This window comes from Bufo gargarizans, chromosome 2 (assembly GCF_014858855.1).
Source record: "Bufo gargarizans isolate SCDJY-AF-19 chromosome 2, ASM1485885v1, whole genome shotgun sequence".
NCBI classification, from domain to species: Eukaryota; Metazoa; Chordata; class Amphibia; order Anura; family Bufonidae; genus Bufo; species Bufo gargarizans.
In genome coordinates, this window is record NC_058081.1 from 91,216,710 (window position 1) to 91,241,552 (window position 24,843).

The 24,843-nt window shown below is 46.3% G+C and overlaps 1 protein-coding gene across 1 annotated transcript; it reads right to left on the reverse strand.

Moving 5' to 3' along the window:
* Nucleotides 1-216: 216 nt before the first annotated feature.
* On the reverse strand, nt 217-24,256 carry PCYOX1 (prenylcysteine oxidase 1). The gene is made up of 6 exons (XM_044279289.1): nt 24,128-24,256; nt 9,069-9,275; nt 8,477-8,651; nt 4,189-4,400; nt 3,194-3,346; nt 217-1,776 (listed from the first exon to the last, which is right to left on the reverse strand). The coding sequence occupies exons 1-6, from the start codon at nt 24,228-24,230 to the stop codon at nt 1,115-1,117; spliced, it is 1,512 nt and encodes a 503-aa protein (XP_044135224.1). The 5' UTR covers nt 24,231-24,256; the 3' UTR covers nt 217-1,114.
* Nucleotides 24,257-24,843: the final 587 nt, after the last annotated feature.

The window sequence follows — 24,843 nt, forward strand, 5'->3', positions numbered from 1 at the left end:
CCACTTCTTCTCATACCTACAACTCAGGGCTGTTGTACAAAACAAATTTCCACATGGCAGCATCAGAGTGTCTAAATACTACATAGGAGTAGTCAGAACCCAGGGTCCCAGAGGATTAGTTTCGGCAATTTACTCACACCTAGTACGAGAAAAGATTAGCGCAGAGTCCCTCCCGGTAATAGACTAATGGAAAAGGATGATACCCACACTCACAGATGAATTAATATCGGATTTATTGGAGTCACATCTACAAGTATCACCAGCAATAAACAATAAAAGAATCCAACTCTACATCATTCATCAGTCATATCTAACACCAGTTAGCGTCATCTACTGCATGTCCGAGGTGTGGGGAACAAGAGGCGGACTTCTGGCACATGATCTGGAATTGCAACTGGATAGCTATATTCTGGAAGGAGGTGACTGATCTTCTTTCCTCATTACTACCGGTTCGGGTGCCGTGTATTCCTGAGGTCTGCCTGTTAGGAATAATAAACGATGATAACTGGGACCATTATACGACGACATTCCTAAGGGAATCCCTATTTATGGCACGTAAATGTAAAGCACTCAGATGGCATAACCCCAATACACCGAACCTGATCAGATTCTACCCTACATTGTACTGGTATATAAACACCGTAATAAAACACAGAAATTTGACAAAGTTTGGGGCAGCACAAGCCGTGTATTCAACCTCGAGACTGCGACAAGCAATAACAGCGGCTCGAGGAGACGTGGCTCAGTAGGTGCATTGGGAATTATGTGCACATAAAAAATTGCTATATTTTTAATGATGTAACATGGGGCGGATAGAATTGCAAGAGCGGGTCAGAGATAAGAATATGACAGTTACTTTTCTGCTGTTTATATTGTTTTCTGTATTAGGAGAATTGGATCATACAAGTCTGAAACTTTCATGTATACAAATGTGTATAATGCGGTTGTACTTTTATTTCCGTTAATAAAACAGTAAAAAAAAAAAAAGGATCATGTCATGTCACTTGTTTATGGAGGAAAAAAAAGAAAAGAAAAAAAGTAGTGTGGAGGTGGCCCTTCCAGCATCATTCGTGGCAGGCTTCAAGGTGAGAATTAAGTAGTGCAGAAAAAAAAACTATAACTCAGACTTGAGACGTTCTGATAAATCTTCCTGGTCGATCTGTCCATCTTTTCCATACCATCGATGGTAAGACAAAAGGGCAATATTCTTTGCAGAGAGGGCACTCATCTCCATGGCACTGGCTGCCTTCTCTATGCTGTTCACGTAATAAATGCCACGGTGCAGTATGATAGGGGGTAGCTTCTCCGGCGGGGTGTACTTGGGGTACGCCAACCATTTCTTTACTATGACTGCGTGATACGACTCAAACAAGAAACGCAGCTGTTCATCTGTGAGGGGCTCCGGAGAGAAGATCTTATACACTTTGATATCAGAGGCTTTGGAAATTTCAGATTTAGTCACTGGTTTTACTGGAGACACTGAGCTAATGCTATAGATGAAAAAATTGGGTTTATTAGTGGTTAGTATATCTGAGACGGGGAAGTGGCATGGCTTTGGGCAACCAAAGAAAGACGTGTTGATCCGTCCATGGACAAAGGTGGCCACACACTGCTTGAAAGGCTTAGCGAGATGCCCTATTGGTGGGTCAAAACCGAGGAATTTAATATCGCCAAGTTCCTTATTGAGTGGAGTCGCAATGACTACTATATCATACAAGTGTAGTGCGGACCCGCTGCCAGTCTCAGAATTCACTTCGTACAGTCTCACTGTATCTCCTGAAAAAACGGCAGAGAAAATAATTAACAAAAGATTGATTTGGAAAGACTAACATGGGAAACTACGAATTTTTCATGACTCATGCGTATGGGATGGAGCTACAGATGGAAGCCTAACCAAACCTTCTGTCCTGTGCACACCAAAATACACCTTGAAATGAATGCCTAGCCTTTTAGAGGATTTTATCCACAGGATAGAGGATAAGCATCCAATGGGTGGAACATGGGCGCCATGCCCTGTATGAATGGAGAAATAGGTTGTGTTCATTCTCTAGGTGACCGCTGGGTATTGCCAAATGCTGTACCCAGCAATACCCAAGATAACCTTTTAAAGGCTATGAACACCTTGGGGGGGCAATTTTGTACTTTTGAGCAAAAATTTTTTTTTTTTTATATTGGTCTTTATTATTAACAATATAGAATCCTTTTTTGTGTGCATAGCTGAGATGCTCTACTAGCTGTCTGTGGAAAAAGCACTGACATGTCATTTTTCCCTACCCTAACCGCTGGTGAGGCTCCCAGTGCATGCGCAGTGTCGGCCAGTGTCCTGATAAGGGCTCATGCACACGACAGTATTTTGCATTCAGTATACTGGTCGTTTTTTGCGTTCAGTATGCGGTACATATACTGAACTATTCATTTCAATGGTTCAGCGCAAAAAAAAACCAGAAGTGTCTCAGTACCGTGAAAAGATAGAACATGTCCTATTCTTGTCCGCAAATCACAGTGCTTGGCTCCATTCAAGACAATGGGTCCGCAGAAAAAAGGATCATATACGGAAATGCATCCGTATGTCTTCTGTATCCGTTCCGTTTTCGCTGAACCATCTATTGAAAATGTTGTGCCCAGCCCAATTTTTTCTATGTAATTACTGTATACTGTACATGCCAAACGGAAAAACGGAACAGAAAAACGGAAAGGAAACGGAAACACAACAGAAACAAAAAACGGAACAACGAATCCGTAAAAAACGGACCGCAAAACACTGAAAAAGCCATACGGCCGTGTGCATGAGCCCTAACTCTGCTGTGAGATTTACCTACCCTGTTGTTGTGCACCTGCGCAGCTGGAACTGACGAGGGTAGGGAAATCTCACGATGTAGGGAGATCTAACGGAACACCGGTCACAGAAAAACTGTGGATTGGTAAGGCAAGTACTCACTGTATGCTATTTTTTTGCTCTATCCAACCCATTTCCATTTAATATTACTTCACTGAATTACCCTGGATAAGAAGAAAAAATAAGCTCCAAAAACTATATAGATATATTGACAATCAGGAACTAAAAAAATGACTATTGTGAATATTTTATCAGGTGGAGATTCACTGCAAACCTAATGGACCTTATGACTGATAATTAGGGAGGGCTATACAGAACACTAATTTACCTGACTAGGCAATTAATACAGACACTTACCTGACTTTGTAGGACGAACCTTCTCTTGCACAGAGGTAACAGTGCCCTGAACAAGCTGGGCCTTTGAAGCGTAAAGAAGCCCAGTGCAGACTAGCTTGTTACCCCCTTCCACCGCCCAAAGGCCGGAATCTGTGCCAGCTAGAGACACTGCCCCTAGAAGATAAGATGTACAGATAAAATACAACAAAAATAGCAAAAATACAGCTCTCTCTAAATGTTATGAGCTAGAAGGTTGGACCAGCACCTATCAGACATTGGGAACATATCGCTAGGATATGTCCCCAATCTATGAGATGGCCCAACCTCTGCTCCTCTGACATGATGGCACAGGATTATACGGATTTATAATGGCATGTGTCCCCGAGGGTCCTGAAAACTATTGAACTGCTCTGACATAATGCTGTCAGTGTAATACAATCGATTGCAGGACTCTTAGGGTTACACAGCATTATAAATCAGCATAATCCTGTGCGATCCTGTCAGAGGAGAAGTTCGTAACTAGAGTTGAGCGAAGGGAGCTTTAGATGCTTCATCCGAAGTCGCTTCGTTCAAAACTTCGGAAAAATACTGTACGGAGATCCGTCTCTGTAGTTTTAGAATGTATGGGCTCTGATGAGCCAAAGTAAGCTATTTGCGAAGTCACGCGTGACTTAATTGAATAACTTCGGTAGTGGATTTTTAACGCCGAAAACCACTTTAAAACTTGAAACCGAACTCGGCTTTGGTTCCGACTATACCTCATCGGCAGGACAGACACTAACCACACCCCTTGTTGTTACCTATGACTCTTGTGCATCCAAAATTACAAATATGGGGTGAAATATGGGAGTGTATGTTATTTTATTACAAATGCTGCTTTCCCTGACTTTTTCATAACTCAGACATTTCATGACATCTGATAATAAAAAAGTCTTGGAGTGGGGTGGTACTTGGCAAGAAGGGGGTTGCGTACTGCTATCAGCCATACAACTTATGCCTCGTGTTCAAACTTTTACCAACAAAGCCGTTGATGTCAGCTGCTTGTCCGTAGTTGACTCTCATAGCTGGAACCACGATGTCATCAATGAACTTCTGAGAGAAACCAGATTTCTGCAGAGCTTCATCGATGGTCACATTTAGCTTTGTGAGGAAATCATCTCCACCCATAGCATGAAGCAAAGACTCTGTGCTGGAGAACGAATAGTCAAAAGTCTGGAACCGGTAAATCCTGCCAAAAATAAAAATAGATGAGTGATCTGCTTATCTCCAAGACGAATGACATCTTCAATCTGGGCAAAGGAGTGTAGGAAAGAACTCCCAACCCCCAGATGTAAGTAATGTGAAGCTTCAGGCTCAACGTGAAAAGTAATATTCCCTCTGCATCCCACGCAGAAAGCCAACTGGGACAAGGACGAGCTGGGCTATGCAAGGCCAGTTTACACAATAAGCAAATTTGCTCTGTTTGTTCCAGCCGTCCACGTTTGTAAAAATATTAGCAATATTAACAAAAACGAGGTCATCTTCATGAAGCCATGGGAGAAACACCTGTGGCAGTTTATGAAGGCAGAGAGCACTGCAGCCGCACCATGCAATCACTATAAAACTGCAGCAAAAACGCACAGCTTTAGGGCTCAAGTACATGACCGTATGTATTTTGCGGTCCGCAAAAAACGAATCCACAAAAAAATACGGATGACGTCCGCGTGCATTTGGTATTTTGCGGAATAGAACAGCTGGCCAATAATAGAACAGTCCAACATGTTCTATTCCATACAGACATAAGGAAACGGGATGCACATAGAGTAACTTCTGTTTTTATTGCGGACACATTAACATGAATGGTTCTGCAGTTTTGCTGCAATTGTACAGCTCATGCCGCACCAGTCCACACCATTTAAAATAAAATTTTAAAATTGCTGTGCTTTGCCACATTCCGACACCCATAACCCATATTTTTCATCAACTGATGTTTTGAGGGCTCGTTTTTTTTGCAGGATGAGTTGCAATTTTTATTGGTATCATTTTGGGGAACAGGCAACTTCTTGATCGTTTTTTATAAAAGAAATTCGGAGGTATTGATACCATGTGGATGAATGGGGGGGGGGGGGGGCGCGATTATATTTTTTTATATTTGTGGGATTTTTACAATTTTTTAATTTTTATTTTTAAACATGTTTCCACATTTTTTTAGTCCCCTTAGAGGAGCTGAAAATGCAATTGCTTCATTGTTCGTAGCCATACACTGCAACACTATTGTACTGCAGTCTATGGGGAATTTAAAGAGGACCTTTCACCATTTTTTACTTTATAAAAGCAATACCTCACACTGTAGCCCATGTTCCCTAGATGTCTTATCGCTAATTTTATTTCATGAAATGATCCTCCGTTGCGCCGCTGTGCCCCTCGTTCTGTTTGGGCACCCTGTATGCTAATTAATAGCATCGGAACAGGGAGGAGGAGACATCAGCTTTTCTCAGTGGGCGTCTCTTCTATCCGGCTGTGGCGCTGTCCAATCACAGTGTAGTGCGTCACAGACAGGGAGAAGGCGAGCTGTTCATTCTCAATGGCGCTCTGCCGTGATTGGACAGCGTCACAGCCAGATAGAAGAGACGCCCACTGAGAAAAACTGATGTCTCCTCCTCCCTGTTCTGATGCTATTAATTAGCATACAGGGCGCCCAAACAATACGAGGGGCACAGTGGCGCAACGGAGGAGCATATCATGAAAAAAAACTTAGCGATATAACATCTAGGGAACATGGGCTACAGTGTGAGGTATCACTTTTATAAAAGTAAAAACTGGTGAAAGGTCCTCTTTAAAAAAAATAGACATTTTTCTCCAGCACTCACTGAGTAGCTATTAAGAGCCACAATTTACTGAAACATCATTAAAACATAGGCGCATAACCCATAGAACAGCTTACACATTTCAAAAACTAAAAGGTTTCTTAATCGTAGCTTTATCACAGGAAATGTGGAAACTGGAAATGTGGAAATGGTTTCCGTGCACCACGTCAAATAAGAAAAGAGGAGAATAAGAAATCAACACGAACAGATGAGCTGATCTCTGACGTTGTCAATGTGTTGGTTCCCCTTGGTGAATTTTCTGGCCCCGAGGCAGGGTGTAATAGAAGCCTTACAATCTTTACAAGGCCCGGACTGCCATGACATCTGCTCAGAAACCTGTGTTTGCATCATGGAGGGGTGATCGGGAACATAGGGCGTGCTCTCTAAACATCTAGATGCTGCAGTCGCTATTGCTCCCGGCATCTGAGGGGTTGAACATCAGGGATCAGAATTATCTTCCATTTCGGCCGCCGAAGCAGGTTTCAGCTGTGGCAGGTCCTGAGCTCGCTCCATACATTCCTCATTCACCTGTGACATCAAGGTGCATGGAGGGGTCAAAGAGAAACCCCATCACATTACAGAATGGATACCACTATAGAGAAATACAGTAATGCAGTACTAGAACTGCTTCCTTCAGCTAAACTAGAGGGAATTAGAAATTCCCCAAAATGTTCAACGAGATTCTCACAAGAACACAAGGGAACATAATTCTTATATTTAGGAGAACGGCTATTTAAATTGGTATTCCAGTAAGGCTCAATTCACACGTCCGTATAATGGGTCCGCATCCGTTCCGCACAGACCCATTCGTTCTCTATGGGGACGGAAAGGATGCAGAGAGCACACTATGTGCTCTCCGCATCCGCATTTCCGGAGCGCCCCCCCGATCTTCTGGTCCGCAGCTCCAGAAAAAAATAGAACATGTCCTATTCTTGTAAGCAATTGCAGACAAGAATAGGTAGATCTATGGGGGTGCCGGCCGGGTGTATTGCAGATCCACAATACACTAAGGACGTGTGCATGGACCCTAACAAGAAGTTATCTGTTATCAACTGCAAAGGGAATAATTGTAAGATCAGTGAGGGTCTGACTGCCTGAACCTCACCAGTCATGACAACATAGGCCTTATGATCCCTGTTTCAATGAAGTAATGGTCGAGTATGTACACTGGCACTCAGTTCAAAGTGTGTGGGACCTCCCAACATAAGTGCTCAGCCCTCTACGGCAGCCCACAGAGAATAAATGTAGTCACGTGCTCTACCACTGTTTAATAGAAATTAGGGCATAGGACCCCCAGTTTCATGATAGGTGGGAGTTCCAGCAATTTGACCCCCCACCGATCTATAGTTGTCTTCTATCCAGTGCATAGGGTACAACTTCTTGTTACCGGCATACACTATTTTCTGATATATTTGGTGTACCCGAACAAGGGCAGGAGACAGAACCAGGCAAACTCTGGGCAGGTGCAAGTGGGTAAATATCCTCAATGCGTTTAAGCTAGGGGTGGAGTAGACAGAGGCTCACCAAGACTGAGAGTGACCACCGACTATAAAGACCATCCATGCACCCATTTGGAAAAAACGAGAAACGTCAGGAGACAAGTTGCACAGAGCTTTCTTAACACATCCACCACTTGGTTCTAGCAACTGGAAGGTGATCATAACCATCAATTTCTGACCAGTCATTGGTGGCACATCCTAGCAAGATGCCACCAATGTTTAGGACAACCCCAATAAATTAGATATGATTTGCCACAAAGTGGAATTTTACATTTCTATCCACCTAAAGGACTATTATGCCTCATTTCCAGTGAGAGGATCGGTTCGGGTCGGCACAGTTTGGAAGATTTTTAATGGTCCGGTCTATTTAGGTGAGCGTTTCCACTGCAACTCGGGCCGCCGGGTCCATACATGGTTTAGAAAAAAATGCATAGCTTGACGTCACACTAGTGCGACAACAAACGCGATGCTACAAACAAAGATGATGGAGGTCATCCAACGGCTCGTGTTTTCACTACTTGCATTTTGGTGTTTGGTAGTTAAAATACATGCGGTTCTGTATGAGACGACCACAGCTTGCTGTTTGCAGGCATCCTTCCCCTATTATCTGTAGTAATGGCGGCGTGGTGTTTATGTTGCGCTTACGTTTGACGTTATTCAGGCCGATCAGGAGAATGTATTGTGTGACGCAAGTAGCTCCGCCCTAACCGAACCGTTCCATTTTTCTATGGCCCTACATCTGAAGCAGGACCCTAAATGGTGCGGTATGGTTCGCTTGTATGGATCGCTTTCATAGTGGAAACACCCAAAATAGCGAACCATACCGACCCGAACCGATCCGCTCAGTGGAAACGAGGCATAACAGGCCAGGTTTATACCGCACAGTTCCGTCAGAATGCAACTTGCTGTGCCTTCAAGCAATGACATCACGTACAGATGTACATATACAATTCACCTACCTCATGAACCTGTCCAAAACGTCTTCCACCCACATGTACAGCCGCAGGAAATTGAGACCATAGTTCCAGATCATTTTGATCACATTTATCAAAAACCATTCACTTTCTTGAAAAACAAACTCATCTCCATTATAAATTCCAACCAGATTTCCCCTCAGTGAGATAGCATTGAGACCTAGGAGCAAAAAACATTCACAGGTTACATTTCTGCGCTCCAGATAGGTCTTCTGAGGATGCATTACATGGTATTTTTGGGTTGTAAGCCTGCACAAAAACTAATCTGCCAAGACCCATTACCTGATATCCAAATTTCCAAGTGCACCTGGACAAAATGCAGTATGAGTGTCCAGGTATATCAAGCATTCATGCATGGGTGGAAAGTGGATGGTTACTGACCGTATAAGCGAGACGCACACAGGAAGACGTCCAAATTACCTGCAGAGCTGGACCCGTAAGGTTCAAGCTGCTGTTCATGGACTCCGAGGACTGCCGATACATAACCCAGCCGCCCCACCCTTACCCTTATCAGGGATAATCTTTTCTACCAGGTGTAGATGAAACTCTGCTTGTCCTCGTTTTAGAGCCTACTCACCCAGCTCCTTCACAAATGTCTTCATGTGCAGATTCAGAGGGTGTATAACTGACCCCCCAGCTTCATAATGGTTCCCTTCCATCTCTATAGTTGACAGACGGCCTCCTACATCTCCCTTTTCATATATGTCAATCTGGACATCCTTCCCAAACTTCTGGCGCAGGAAGTAAGCTGCTGAGGTTCCTCCAATGCCAGCTCCTACCACAGCTATGAAGAGAAGAAAATGATTAGATCCTTCAGCACATCAACTAATAAGCCTTTACGTCAACCATTTTTGGGATTGGTGTTGGTCCCAGCGGTTGGACCCACAGCAATCATTTAGTTATCCCCTATCCTGTGGATAGGGTTAACTTCTAAACTTGGTACAAACTACAATCCCTTTAAGACAGTACAGAACTGAGTCAGAATTTGTCAATTCCCATAACTATTAGCTCAGCTGACTCAGGTCCAGACATGCAACATCACAGTACATGTATAATGAAAGGCCAATTACAACTAAAATGCAGCACAACTTTCGAGAACCAACTTATTTTATTTTTCTTACATACACTGTATTTTTTTTTTGAGATGGAGTGAATGTACAGTAGACCCATGGTCGGGCAGAGTTCGGTCCAGGAAACCCAACCACCATAGACATTTGTGTGATGTTAGCCGTAAGGGATGTTCATACAGGGTTTATGCCAGCTGAATTTTGGCGCAGTGTCTAATGCAAAATTTCTGCAGGGGGCGAGTGGTGTCTGCCTCCCACTGAGGCAGCGCTGCAGTTTGCATGGCCAGCAGTCTAAAGACATGACAAGAAGGAACAGATAGATAAGACCTTGACTGTCATTGTACTTTAATACAACACAGGAATAATGGCTGGCAGCATAAAGATAAAATTACAAAATCATGTGCAATAGCAATACATAGGATAAAGTGCATAATAATTAAGGTAATTATCACTCAAGCTGTTTGTGGGCTGCAATACTGTTACGGCCGGCACACATTTGTGTGCACGAGCCCTTAGGATAGTTTCAAACTATCAGAGATCCGTCAGGAAATGGCCTCCTGGAGTTCGGTGGATTCGGCACCGCCGGAAGGTACATGACTGCCCGCCGACTCCATTTACTATAGTGGGGACTGGCGGAGATCCGGTGGCAAACTGCAAAGTATGCCGAGACTTGGCTGCACTGAAAACACTGTGTGCAGCAATTTTAGTGCCGCCGATAGTCGGCATATTTGCCGGGTTGCAGCCGGATCTCTGCCAGTCCCTATCATAGTTAATGGCGCCGGTGGGCATTCAGGCAGCGTCCGGCAATGCCGGATCCAGAGAACTCCAGCAGGCTGTTCCCTGACGGATCTCTGAACATTAGTGTGAAACCAGCCTTAAAGTGGATTTACACAGCCTGATATTCGGGCAGATTATTGGGAATTAAAGTTCTTGCAAACACTCAATCCCAACAATCTGCCCGTGTAAATCGGGCGATCCTGTTGTTCATGCGGGCACCTCAGTCATCGTTTCTGGGCAGCAGATCATCCTGTCTAAACAGCGATCTGCTGCCCAGAAACAATGCAGCTGTATGAGGACGAGCGATCCCTCGTTCTCATACTGTGGAGGTGATCGCTGCATGTAACCCCACTGAACAAGCAGCCGAGCACTTCCTTCCCGGCAATCGGCTTCTCCTCGGCCTGTGTAAACCTGCCTTTAGTCATAGCCACTTCGAGGAGCAGATTTCTATGTAAACACCATCTGACTGATCTCTGAGCACCCTCCCTGAAGTATCTCATCATTCCCTGTAAATAATCTCACTATAATAGTGCCGTCCGCAGACTTCACCTCACGTTACGTGGACAGGTAGCTTTACAGTCACGGGTAAACAATGTGAAAAGAGCAGGGCGCAGGACACATCTTGTGTTGTACCAGTAGATGGGACATGTCCTGTCTTGGTGCGTTGTGTAGACAAACGCAGTTTGAAGCCTTGGCGAGTGTCCGCTTACAGTTTAGTCCCACTCAAGGGAGAAAAACCGCAAGCTGGTCCACGGCATCCAAAGAGAACAACTGTGGAAGAAACTGGAATACGTGGTAGATTCTGACAGCATCAAATTCCGCCACATGAACATGCCCTTCCACAGAGTTTTCAGATTCTCGAAAAACCCTTTTAGGTCCATTCAAGTGAACAGAGCTCAGCCGCGACCAGACCAGTGATACTAGTCGTGACGTCACTGGGCCTGCGGTAAACAGTGAGAAGGCCGCAGCGCTACTGCCACCACCGCTGCCTCAAACAGCTGATCGGCAGGGGTCCCAGGTGTCGGCCTCCCGCCGATCAGATGCTGATGATCTATCCAGAGGATAGATCATCAGTTTAACCACCTCAGCTCCCCTAGCTTAAACCCCCTTAATGACCAGACCACTTTTTACAATTCTGCACTACACTACTTTCACCGTTTATTGCTCGGTCATACAACTTACCACCCAAATGAATTTGACCTCCTTTTCTTCTCACTAATAGAGCTTTCATTTGGTGGTATTTCATTGCGGCTGACATTTTTACTTAATTTGTTAATAATCGAAATTTACCAATTTTTTTGCAAAAAAATGAAATTCTTCACTTTTTCAAATAAAACTACATTTATAAATTTTTCTCTAAATTTATTGTTCTACATGTCTTTGATAAAAAAAAATGCAATAAGTGTATATTTATTGGTTTGCGCAAAAGTTATAGCGTTTACAAACTATGGTACAAAAATTAGAATTTTTGCATTTTGAAGCAGCTCTGACTTTCTGAGCACCTGTCATGTTTCCTGTGGTTCTACAATGCCCAGACAGTAGAAACACCCCACAAATGACGCCATTTCGGAAAGTAGACACCCTAAGGTATTCGCTGATGGGCATAGTGAGTTCATGGAAGTTTTTATTTTTTTGTCACAAGTTAGCGGAAAATTATGATTTTTTATTTTAGTTTTTTTCTTCTCACACTTTAGGGCCTCTAAAATGCCAGGGCAGTATAAATACCCCACATGTGACCCTATTTTGGAAAGAAGACACCCAAAGGTATTTCGTGATGGGCATAGTGAGTTCATGGAAGTTTTTATTTTTTGTCACAAGTTAGTGGAATATGAGACTTTGTAAGGAAAAATAAAAATTTCCGTTAACTTGTGACAAAAAATAAAAACTTCTATGAACTCACTATGCCCATCAGCGAATACCTTAGGGCAGTGATGGCTAACCTTGGCACTCTAGCTGTGGTGAAACTACGACTCCCAGCATGCTCCATTTATTTCTATACAGTTCTGAGAGCAGCCAAGCAAGGGGGGCATCTTGGGAGTTGTAGTTTTACCACAGCTGGAGTGCCAAGGTTAGCCATCACTGCCTTAGGGTGTCTTCTTTCCAAAATGGGGTCATTTGTGGGGTGTTTGTACTGCCCTGGCATTTGAGGGTCTCCGCAATCATTACATGTATGGCCAGCATTAGGAGTTTCTGCTATTCTCCTTATATTGAGCATACGGGTAATGAGATTTTTTTTTTCGTTCAGCCTCTGGGCTGAAAGAAAAAATGAACGGCACAGATTTTTTCATTCGCATCGATCAATGTGGATGAAAAAGTCTCTGCCCAAAAAAATAAGGAGGGGAAAGGCGTCTGCCATTCGTATGCCCTGGGAAACCCGATTTCTCCATTCACATCAATCGATGTGGATGAATAAATTATTGCCAGTTTTTTTTTTTTTTTTTTATAATATACAAAGTGTTTGCCAAAGCATATGAACACCACCGCCCCCTCAGCTCATAAGCATCGGCAAACGTATCTTTTACTGCAGAGGAGAAATCTCGTCTTGCAGCGCCGCATACACCGACTTGTGTGTAATCTGACAGCAGCGCAATGCTTCTGTCAGAATGCACATCAGTGCTGCAGCTGGTTCATCGGTTGGTCCATCTAGAAGGTAAAAAAAACTAAACAAAAAAGAAAAACCAGGCCGCAACGCAATAAATTTATTAACATGAACTTTATAATAACATTTGAACAGAACATTAACTTTTATAAACTTTTGGAACAGAACTTAAACTTTTTTGCTTAGCGGTGATTTTTTTTGGGTTTTGTTTTTTACCTTTATAGGACAAACCTCTCCTTCCCCATGGGACAATGTGCAAAGCGCAAATTGCCTAGAGATGTGGTGAAGTACATTATGCACTTTGTCCCAGGTGAAAGGAGAGGTTTGCAGCAGCTGTATGTGAATGGGCCCTAATAGCCCTGTGTGCCTGTCCTGGCGAGATGTGATCCCTATGCTTATAGTGTACCTGTGTGTGGTACTTCCGGAAACACTTCCCTATGCATAGGGCAGGGTGGTCAGGGCAGTCAGGACAGAAATTGCAGGTGTCACGCCTTATTCCACTCCTGCTACAGACACAACATATTTTTCAGGGTGGCGCTTGGGTTGAGGTACCAGAAACGACATTGGGGAAATGTCGCTCGTGTAGACGGCTAACTACACTGGTGGATGGGGCCACGGAACCTCCTGGATACAGGAGGTTCTCGATGATCTCTTCCTGAAATTTGAGGAAGGATCCTGTTCTCCCAGCCTTACTATAGAGAACAAAACTATTGTACAGAGCCAATTGAATTAAATATACAGACACCTTCTTATACCAGCGTCTGGTGCGGCGGGACACTAAATAAGGAGCCAACATCTGGTCATTAAAGTCCACCCATCCCATGAGCAAATTATAGTCGTGGACCGAGAGGGGCTTTTCAATGACACTGGTTGCTCGTTCAATTTGTATTGTCGTGTCTGCATGAATGGAGGAGAGCATGTAAACGTCACGCTTGTCTCTCCATTTCACCGCAAGCAGTTCTTCGTTACACATAGCAGCCCTCTCCTCCCTTGCAAGACGGGTGGTAACGAGCCGTTGGGGGAAGCCCCAGTGACTAGGTCGCGCGGTGCCACAGCAGCCAATCTGTTCTAGAAACAAATGCCTGAAGAGGGGCACACTTGTGTAAAAATTGTCCACATAAAGATGGTACCCCTTGCCAAATAAGGGTGACACCAAGTCCCAGACTGTCTTCCCACTGCTCCCCAGGTAGTCAGGGCAACCGACCCGCTCCAGGGTCTGCTCTTTACCCTCATAGACACGAAATTTGTGCGTATAGCCTGTGGCCCTTTCACAGAGCTTATACAATTTGACCCCATACCGGGCGCGCTTGCTTGGGATGTATTGTTTGAAGCCAAGGCGCCCGGTAAAATGTATAAGGGACTTGTCTATGCAGATGTTTTGCTCAGGGGTATATAAATCTGCAAATTTGGTGTTAAAGTGGTCTATGAGGGGCCGAATTTTGTGGAGCCGGTCAAAAGCTGGGTGGCCTCTGGGACGTGAGGTGCTGTTGTCACTAAAGTGCAGGAAACGCAGGATGGTCTCAAATCGTGTCCTGGACATGGCAGCAGAGAACATGGGCATGTGATGAATTGGGATGAATTAAGTCCACGTGCTCCGCAGTCAAGAACAGCTGAAAAAAAAAAAAAAAAACAGTGCCGATCTGATCTGAGCTCTCTCAACCCGAACTCCAGACTGGGTGGTGAAAGGGGAAACAACTGGTGCGGCTGAAGTTGAGGGCTGACAATCAGGGTTTGCCAGCACCTCAGGGACTGTAGGGGCTCTATGGGCCTGTCTGTGCGGTGGCTGCGACGGGGGAACTACTGCACGTGCCACCGTACCAGCTTCAACTGCCCTTCTGGTGCTCGCCACTTCACCATGTTCTACGGCAGTGCTGGTACTAGGTCCAGGATGGGCTGCGCTGCTGGTGTATGCCTCACCACGTAATCCAACAGCACCAGCCCCACTCTGCTGCCCTTGAAGCGGGTCCTGCGCAACCTGTGGTCTAGCAACATGGTGCCAGGTACGCCTGGTGGTATCAGGAACCTCAACCTCATCGTCCGAACTTTGGGTCAGAGATGCCACTGCTTTCTACAGGTTCGTATTCTGACCCGCTGGATTCGTCAGATAAGGGTTCCCATTCCTCATCTGACTGGGTCAGAAGCCTGTAGGCCTCTTCAGAAGAATACCCCTTATTTGCCATTTGGTCAACTAAATTTAGGGGGTATTCTCTGAGACTACCCAAGAAAAAAAAGCAAGCCTGTCTTACAAATGGGAGGCTAGCGAAGTACCGGAGGCCGCTGCGATTGATAAAAAATATCAAAACTGATTTTTTTTATCGCTGCAGCGCTTGTAAAGTGATTGTGCAGTGATAAAAAAAATAATTTTTTTGTCACTGCGGCGGGGCGGGCGTGGGTGAACGCACGTGTGGGCGACCGATCAGGCAAACACTGCGTTTTGGGTAGAGGGCGAACTAAGGTGACACTAATACTAACTAATAGTTCTGATCACTTACAGATACTATAAAAGTACCAATGCTGATTAGTGATACGCTAATCAGTGACTGCGGTGCGGTGGGCTGGGCGCTAACCGACACTAACTACCTAACCAAGGGACCTAAACTATCCTAAAACCTAACAGTCAATACTAGTGGGGAAAAAAAAGTGACAGTTTACACCGATCACTTTTTTCCCTTTCACTAGTGATTGACAGGGGTTAATTGGGGTGATGGGGGGTGATCTGGGGCAAAGTGAAGTGTTTGGTGGCTACTCACTGTGATGTGTGCTCCTCTGTTGCGACCAACCGACGAAAAAGGACCAGCAGAAGAGCAGAGAAGCCATTTAACACCTTATATTTATAAATATAAAGTGTTATATGGCTTCTGATTCGGTTTTTTGAAAATCAACGATTATTGGCTAGCAGGCTGGTGACGAAATGCTCCTTTAACTTTTGCTGGCCCGCAATGCGCATGCGCGGGCCGGCTGTCTGCGTTATCTCGCGTCTCGCGAGATGACGCACGGATGCGTCTACGAGGAATGAATCGACTGCCTCCGGACCGCGATCCTGCGTTAAACGGTCCGGAGGCGGTTAAAAGAACTGCAGAACCCCTTTAACAGACGCTCATACTGCGGCATCTGTCACCACAGAGTTCCATTATATATACAGTCATGTGAAAAAATTAGGACACCCTTTGAAAGCATGTGGTTTTTTGTAACATTTTTAATAAAAGGTTATTTCATCTCCGTTTCAACAATACAGAGAGATTAAAGTAATCCAACTAAACAAAGAAAACTGAAGAAAAGTCTTTTCAAGATCTTCTGTAAATGTCATTCTACAAAAATGCCTATTCTAACTGAGGAAAAAGATAGGACACCCTCACATGTATTCCCTCTTAAATTGGCTCAGATCTCACACAGGTATATCACACCAGGTGCACATAATTAGTAGATCGTTACTCTGCATGTTGAATGAGGCTTGCCCTATTTAAACCTCAGACATTTAGTTTGGTGTGCTCCTGACTGTTGAAGTGAGAGTGAGCACCATGGTGAGAGCAAAAGAGCTGTCAGAGGACTTCAGAAAAAAGATTGTAGCAGCCTATGAGTCTGGGAAGGGATTTAAAAAGATCTCAAAAGATTTTGAAATCAGCCATTCCACTGTCCGGAAGATAGTCTACAAGTGGAGGGCTTTCAAAACAACTGCCAACATGCCCAGGACTGGTCGCCCCAGCAAGTTCACCCCAAGAGCAGACCGCAAGATGCTAAAAGAGGTCTCCAAAAACCCTAAAGTGTCATCTCGAGAACTACAGCAGGCTCTGGCTACTGTTGATGTAGAAGTACATGCCTCTACAATCAGAAAGAGACTGTACAAGTTTAACTTGCATGGGAGGTGTGCAAGGAGGAAACCTTTGCTTTCCAAGAGAAACATCGAGGCCAGACTGACATTTGCCAGAGATAAAGTTGACAAAGACCAGGACTTCTGGAATAATGTTCTTTGGACAGATGAGTCCAAAATTGAATTATTTGGACACAACAGCAGAGGACATGTTTGGCGTAAACCAAACACAGCATTCCAAGAAAAGAACCTCATACCAACTGTGAAGCATGGAGGTGGAAGTGTCATGGTTTGGGGCTGCTTTGCTGCAGCAGGACCTGGTCAGCTCACCATCATAGAATCCACGATGAATTCTACTGTGTATCAGAAGGTGCTTGAAGAACATGTGAGACCATCAGTTAGAAAATTAAAGCTGAAGCGGAACTGGACCATGCAACATGACAATGACCCAAAACATACTAGTAAATCAACCAAAGATTGGCTGAAAAAGAAGAAATGGAGAGTCCTGGAATGGCCAAGTCAAAGTCCAGATTTGAATCCCATTGAGATGCTGTGGGGTGACTTGAAAAGGGCTGTACGTGCAAGAAACCCCTCAAACATCTCACAGCTGAAAAAGTTCTGCATTGAGGAGTGGGGTAAAATTTCCTCAGACCGATGTCGAAGACTGGTAGATGGCTACAAGAACCGTCTCACTGCAGTTATTTCAGCCAAAGGAGGTAACACTCGCTATTAGGGGCAAGGGTGTCCTATCTTTTTCCTCAGTTAGAATAGGCATTTTTGTAGAATGACATTTACAGAAGATCTTGAAAAGACTTTTCTTCAGTTTTCTTTGTTTAGTCGGATTACTTTAATCTCTCTGTATTGTTGAAACGGAGATGAAATAACCTTTTATTAAAAATGTTACAAAAAACCACATGCTTTCAAAGGGTGTCCTAATTTTTTCACATGACTGTATATATATATATATATATATATATATATATATATAAAAAAATACTTTAGCCTACATGTTTTTTTGCTGGACTTTGCAAGATGGAAAAACGTGGTACACTACACTTTCCCATCCTGCAGAGTCCTGAAAAAAAAAAAAAAGTATACAGTAAAACTCTACTGTGATGGAGGCCACAGTACGGCATCTGTCTGAGCTGTCCGTTAACGTATATGTTTTATGTGTATGTTAAACGTATTACAAAAACCCAGCCTTACGTGCCCGATCCAGCACTTCTTTTTGTTGCTCTGCTAAATAAATAGTGGTGGTGTGAACAGGGCCTAAGAGGTGGGTATTTATGCAGGGCAACCATTACTGGTCTAAATAACAGCAGGCAATTAAAGCCAAGTACAGTCCAATATGGCGGATCCTCCCTGTACTTTACCAGTTGGCTATAATAGCCTGCCTGCATTCACTACACTACATACATCAATGTGAGATGTGTGTGGTGCAGTGCATGATGCGTGCGTGGCGCGTGCATGTGGTGAAGTGCGTGATGCGCGTGGTGAAGTGCGCGGTGTGTGGTGCAGTGCGTGGTGCGCAGTGCGTGGTGCAGTGTGTGGCGCAGTGCGTGGTGCGCTGCGTGTGGCGCAGTGCGTTGTGCGTGCGTGGTGCGTGTGGCGCAGTGCGTGATGCGTGCGTGTGGCGCAGTGCGTGATGCGTGCGTGTGGCGCAGTGCGTGACGCGTGCGTGTGGCGCAGTGCGTGACGCGTGCGTGTGGCGCAGTGCGTGCGCGTGGCGCGATGCGTGGCGCAGTGCGTGATGCGTGGCGCAGTGCGTGATGCGTGGCGCAGTGCGTGATGCGTGGCGCAGTGCGTGATGCGTGGCGCAGTGCGTGATGCGTGGCGCAGTGCGTGATGCGTGGCGCAGTGCGTGATGCGTGCGCGTGGCGCAGTGCGTGATGCGTGGCGCAGTGCGTGATGCGTGCGCGTGGCGCAGTGCGTGATGCGTGGCGCAGTGCGTGATGCGTGCGCGTGGCGCAGTGCGTGATGCGTGCGCGTGGCGCAGTGCGTGATGCGTGCGCGTGGCGCAGTGCGTGATGCGTGCGCGTGGCGCAGTGCGTGATGCGTGGCGCAGTGCGTGATGCGTGCGCGTGGCGCAGTGCGTGATGCGTGGCGCAGTGCGTGATGCGTGCGCGTGGCGCAGTGCGTGATGCGTGCGCGTGGCGCAGTGCGTGATGCGTGCGCGTGGCGCAGTGCGTGATGCGTGCGCGTGGCGCAGTGCGTGATGCGTGCGCGTGGCGCAGTGCGTGATGCGTGCGCGTGGCGCAGTGCGTGATGCGTGGCGCAGTGCGTGATGCGTGCGCGTGGCGCAGTGCGTGATGATCGTAGCGCAGTGTGTGATGATCACACACTGCATTACACACTGCAGTCCCCTTGATGTCCGGGGCTGTTTTTCACCACTGAGGAGTCCTCTTCAGCCCTCCGCCACCATGATTGCCGGGGTCTTTGAGCAGCACGCCCGCTCTCCTTACTATAGAAACCCCCGGAGCCGGCCCCTCCCCCTTTCAGCTCCCACTAGCTTCCCCTGCTACAGGAGCCTGTATCGCTCCGGCACCCGCCAAAACCAACCAATAACAAAGCTCCTTGCTGTACGGAGCTTTGCTATTGGTTATTTCAGGCACAGGCAGCATCGCTGCGCGGTTCGTGCCGTTCACACCGCGCCCTGTGCTGATGAATGTCAGGTAAAAGTCTCAGGCGTATTGATATGCCTTAGACCTTTTTCCAGGCAGTAAAATGGCCTGAACAGGCGTCTATGATGTTTATGGAAGGATTTCAACTTCTCCCACTCTCCCATTACGGCAGCTCACTTAGGGGGTCATTTATCAAACTGGTGTAAAGTAGAACTCTATTAGTTGCCCATAGCAACCAGAATCCTCCGTTCATTTTAGACAGCTGCTTTTAAATATTAAAGGCGGAATCTGATTGGTTGCTATGGGCAACTAAGCCAGTTCTACTTTACACCAGTTTGATAAATGTCCCCCATAGATAGTGTCTACAAGTCTAGGCTGGACACTGTGCCGCCATATGTTGGTTGCCTCCCTAAAGCACCATATTCTTTACTAGATGCAGGAAGAATATCTCCATGTATGGGAAGAACAACACAGAGCCACAAATCAGGTGGGACAGAAGGGCATCTGTCAGCAGGTTTGTCCCTATGACACGGTCTGACCTGGTACATGTGCGCTTGGCAGCTGAAGGCATCTGTGTTCCTCCCATGTCCATATGTGCGGCATTACTGAGAAAAATGATGTTTTATTATACGCAAATGAGCCTCTAGGAGCAACGGGGGCGTTACCATTACACCTGGAGGCTCAGCTCTCTCTGCAACTGCTGTGTCTTCTGCACTTGGATTGACAGGGCCAGGCAGTGACAAGTAATCACACCTGACCTGTCAAGCAAAGTACAGAGGATGTGGCAGTTGCAGAAAGAGCCGAGCCTCTAGGAGTAAGGCCTCTTGCACACGAACATATTTTCTTTCCGTGTCCGTTCCGTTATTTTTTTTGGCGCACTGTATACGGAACCATTCATTTCAATGGGTCCGAAAGGTACTCCGTGTGTATTCCGTTTCTGTATTTCCGTTCCGCAAAAAAATAGAACATGTCCCATTATTGTCTGCATTATGGACAAGGATAGTACTGTTCTATTAGGGGCCAGCCGTTCCGTTACGGAAAATAAGGAATGCACACATCCGTATTTTTTGCAGACCGCAAAAAACATATGGTCGTGTGCAAGGCTAGGACTACTCAACGACATGTGTCAGGCGACAATTTTTATAATGATAGTCTATGGTGTCGCACTGTGACATGCTGCGACTGCGACACAACAGTAGCAAAAAATCCATCCAAGATGGATTTTTCTGCAACTGTCACGTCGCAGTCGCAGCATGTCACAGTGCGACACCATAGACTATCATTATAAAAATTTAGAGCGACTTTGGTGCGACTTATTGTCACGTGACATGTCGTTCGTGTAGCCCTAGCCTAATGGTAACGCCCCCGTTGCTCCTAGAGGCTCATTTGCGTATAATAAAACATAATTTTACTCAGTAATGCTGCACATATAGACATGGGACCAACACAGATGCCTTCAGCTGCCAAGCGCACATGTAACAGGTCAGCCGGTGTGATAGGGACAAACCTGCTGACAGATGCCCTTTAAGCGGTTGTCTCACCACAAGAATGTATCTCCTATCCACATGATAGAAATAAGTCAGAGAAGTCCCGACCACAAGACTAAGGCGCCAGAGTCCCTGGAGGGAATACAGTCAAACGTGCGTGCCCACCCCTCCATTCACTCTAGCGCCTCGTTCAAGTGATTGGCGGGGATCCCATCCACTGGACCCTTACCGATCAGATATTTAGTCCCTATCCTGTGGATAAAGGATATACATTCTTAGGCCTCCTGCACACGACAGTATTTTTTAACATCCCGCAAAACGTGGTTCCGTTGTACCATGATCCGTGCCCGTTTTTTCTTCGTTTTGGTGTCCGCCTGTCCGTGTGGAGCCAAACGGATCCGTCCTGAATTACAATGCAAGTCAATGGGGACGGATCCGTTTGACGTTGACACAATATGGTGCAATTGCAAACGGATCCGTCCCCCATTGACTTTCAATGTAAAGTCAGGAGTCCCTTTTATACCATCGGATCTGAGTTTTCTCCAATCCGATGGTATATTTTAACTTGAAGCGTCCCCATCACCATGGGAACGCCTCTATGTTAGAATATACCATTTCCACACTGTGCCACCAATGTTATAAATACAAAAGGGGGGGGGGGGGCGCACACTGGCCACCAATAAAAATGAAACTGGGGAGGGGGGGGGGGGTCTGCCCCCTGCTGCCTGGCAGCCCCGGATCTCTTACAGGGGGCTATGATACGCACAATTTACCCCTTCAGGAGCGGCACCTGAGGGGTTAATTGTACGGATCACAGCCCCCTGTAAGAGATCGGGTGCTGCCAGGCAGCAGGGGGCAGTCATGTACACAGTTCGTAGTATATTCTAACTAGAAGCATCCCCATCACCATGGGAACGCCTCTGTGTTAGAATATACTGTCGGATCTGAGTTTTCACGAAGTGAAAACTCAGCTCTGAAAAAGCTTTTATGCAGACGGATCTTCGGATCCGTCTGTATGAAAGGAGCCTACGGCCACGGATCACGGACACGGATGCCAATCTTGTGTGCATCCGTGTTTTTTCACGGACCCATTGACTTGAATGGGTCCGTGAACCGTTGGCCGTGAAAAAAATAGGACAGGTCATATTTTTTTCACGGCCAGGAAACACGGATCACGGATGCGGCTGCCAAACGGTGCAGTTTCCGATTTTTCCACGGACCCATTGAAAGTCAATGGGACCGCAGAAAAACACGTTAAACGGGACAACGGCCACGGGTGCACACAACGGTCGTGTGCAGGAGGCCCAACAGTGGGACCTGTGTGAACCTGACCTAAACCTGATCGGCTGGTGGCCTAGGAGGCAGGATCATCGGCAATAACCTAATATCACTTCTTTTACTCTGAATGCAGGGGTCTGGGGTCTCCACTGCCTCCATCACTCCACATATAAGAAACATACAAGACATTGCCAGTAATAAAAAGTGCCGCCTCGCGTTAACCCTTCCACTCCTGTACTACTTGGCACACTGAGGATTTTCTCAGTCGCACGAAATCCTTGAGGAGAAATAGTTCTAGGTCTGTTCAATCCCAGGAGGCAGGCATGGGGCGGATTTCCTAATCCTGCTGGGCGTGTAAGCTTATGCGGTCTAGACCTGCGGCGGACGTTTCACAAACTGTACACCAACTGCTGTTGTGCAACAGAATTTTACACCGACGGCACAATTGTGGTGCAAAATGTTGCATCTTGGGCCACGAACCTTTTTTCCGTGGCGATGTGGATTTTTCTATAACAAGATACGCCACATTTTGGCCCAATTTATAATGACGTCAGGTGCACTCACATTGCAGGGGGTGTACGGTGGAATTACAGCTCCTCCGTCCCATTCACTTCAATATGACGGAGCAGCTGTAGTTACACTCCGTCCCACTGAATAGGACGGAGGAGCTGTACGGCCGCTGCCATGTCAATGGAGAAGTCAGCGCTTGTACGAGCGGCGCAGTCTCTTCAAACAGCTGATCAGCCGGGGGTCGGACCACTGCCAATCTGATCCTGAGGATAGGACAACCCCTTTAACAAGTGCCCACTGTCTCCTGACGGCGGGCACTGTGGGTCCTCAGACAAGGGGGGGGGGGGGTTAAATGACTGCAGGAACACGCGAGCACTAAGAACCAGCTGTAACCAGCAGTCTGTGGTCTTAGCGCTGGCGTCAGACTAAACTCCTTGATCATGCTGCAATCCATACCATGGCATGATCAAACGGGACGCCCCCTCTGGGTTTCTCAGTGACCCAATCTTAGCCAGCCCCAAGGACCTACGAAGGACCCCAGGGCTGTCTGCGGTTAGGGCCTAGAGCAGGCATGGCCAACCTGAGGCTCTCCAGCTGTTGCAAAACTACAACTCCCATCATGCCCAGACAGTCTACAGCTATCAGCCTACAGCAGGGCATGGTGGGAGTTATAGTTTTACAACAACTGGAGAGCCGCAGGTTGGCCATGCCTGGCCTAGAGCATACACTAACACATTGTAGGTGTGAATAAAGGTATAAAATAGTAAGCCCTCTTTCACACAACCGTTTTTTTTCCTTTTACCGGCCGTTTTTTGCGTTCAGTATACGGTTCGTATATGGAACCTTTCATTACAATGGGTCCGCAAAAAAAACTGGAATGTACTCCGTATGCATTCCGTTTCCGTATTTCTGTTCCGTTGAAAGATAGAACAAGTCCTAATATTGCCCGCAAATCACGCTCCGTGGCTCCATTCAAGTCAACGGGTCTGCAAAAAAAAATAAAGGAACACATACGGAAATGCATCCGTATGTCTTCTGTATACATTCCGTTTTTGTGGAACCATCTATTGAAAATGTTATGCCCAGCCCAATTTTTTCTATGTAATTACTGTATACTGTATATGCCATACGGAAAAACAGAACAACAGATCCGTTAAAAACAGACCGCAAAACACTGAAAAAGCCATACGGTCGTGTGAAAGAGCCCTAAAAGTGTCATAGATAATGTTATAGGATAGGTCACCAGTGATCGTGGGGTCCGACTGCAGGCACCCCCTAGGATCACAGCGCCGTACATTGCATACTGGCTGTGATTGGTATTGCAGCCCTGACCCACAAGTTCTGTGACGTCACCTACACGTGTGTGTACATGTATGACCCGATGTGTCCCTGGATGTCAGTGGGACACAAACACACCTGCAGGACTGTACTTCTAATCGGCGCTGCGGTCTCCCCTCCCCCCGCCGGGTAGCACGGCCTCCATGCTCACCTATCCTGTTGGGTGGATGCCGCAGGTCCTGGAAGGCTGCAGCCCGCAGGCTGCACAGGATGAGGCCGGTCAGCATGCACGGGACGGAGGCTGAGAGCTGCATGGCGTCCCCCTAACGCTTCGCAGCCTAAAATCGAAGTGCGCATGCTCGACCCTCCTTCTTCTCTCAGCCGCTGTCGCCTGGCGGCCTCCCCTGCACTTTGCCCGACTGCACCGATACACGGGGAGCAGTAAGGGCCCCATGACAAGGCAGTGACAGCTGGCCTGAGATAGAAGGGCTCAGGGCTGGACGCTCCTAAACGAGTTACCCTCCTGCTGCCCCTGTGATTGGGGACAGGGAAGACCTGCAGAGGGATGCTAGCCTAAAAGCTGTCCTCAACAGTAATAGTCCAGTGTGAAATATGGTTGTGGGACCCTCACCGATCAGGAGAACGGGGGTACCATACCACTTCTGAATGGTGTATGCCCGCCGCTATGCCATTCATTCTCTATGAGACGGGCAGAGATTCCCTGTGCCATACACAGCAATCTCCAAGATAAGCTGATTTGTTTTAAAGGGGTTGTCTCCCTTCAGTGAATGGCATTTATCATGTAGAGAAAGTTATTACAAGGCACTTACTAATGTATTGTGATTGTCCATATTGCCTCCTTTGCTGGCTGGATTCATTTTTTCTTCACATTATACACTGCTCGTATCCAGGGGTTATGACCACCGC

Coding starts and splice junctions, on each gene's coding strand:
- PCYOX1 (XM_044279289.1), bottom strand. CDS start 24,230: ATGCAGCTCTCAGCCTCCGTCCCGTGCATGCTGACCGGCCTCATCCTG. Junction 8,652..9,068: donor GACATTTGTGAAGGAGCTGG/GTGAGTAGGCTC, acceptor TTTTGCTCCTAG/GTCTCAATGCTATCTCACTG. Junction 3,347..4,188: donor TGACATCAACGGCTTTGTTG/GTAAAAGTTTGA, acceptor CTTATCTTCTAG/GGGCAGTGTCTCTAGCTGGC.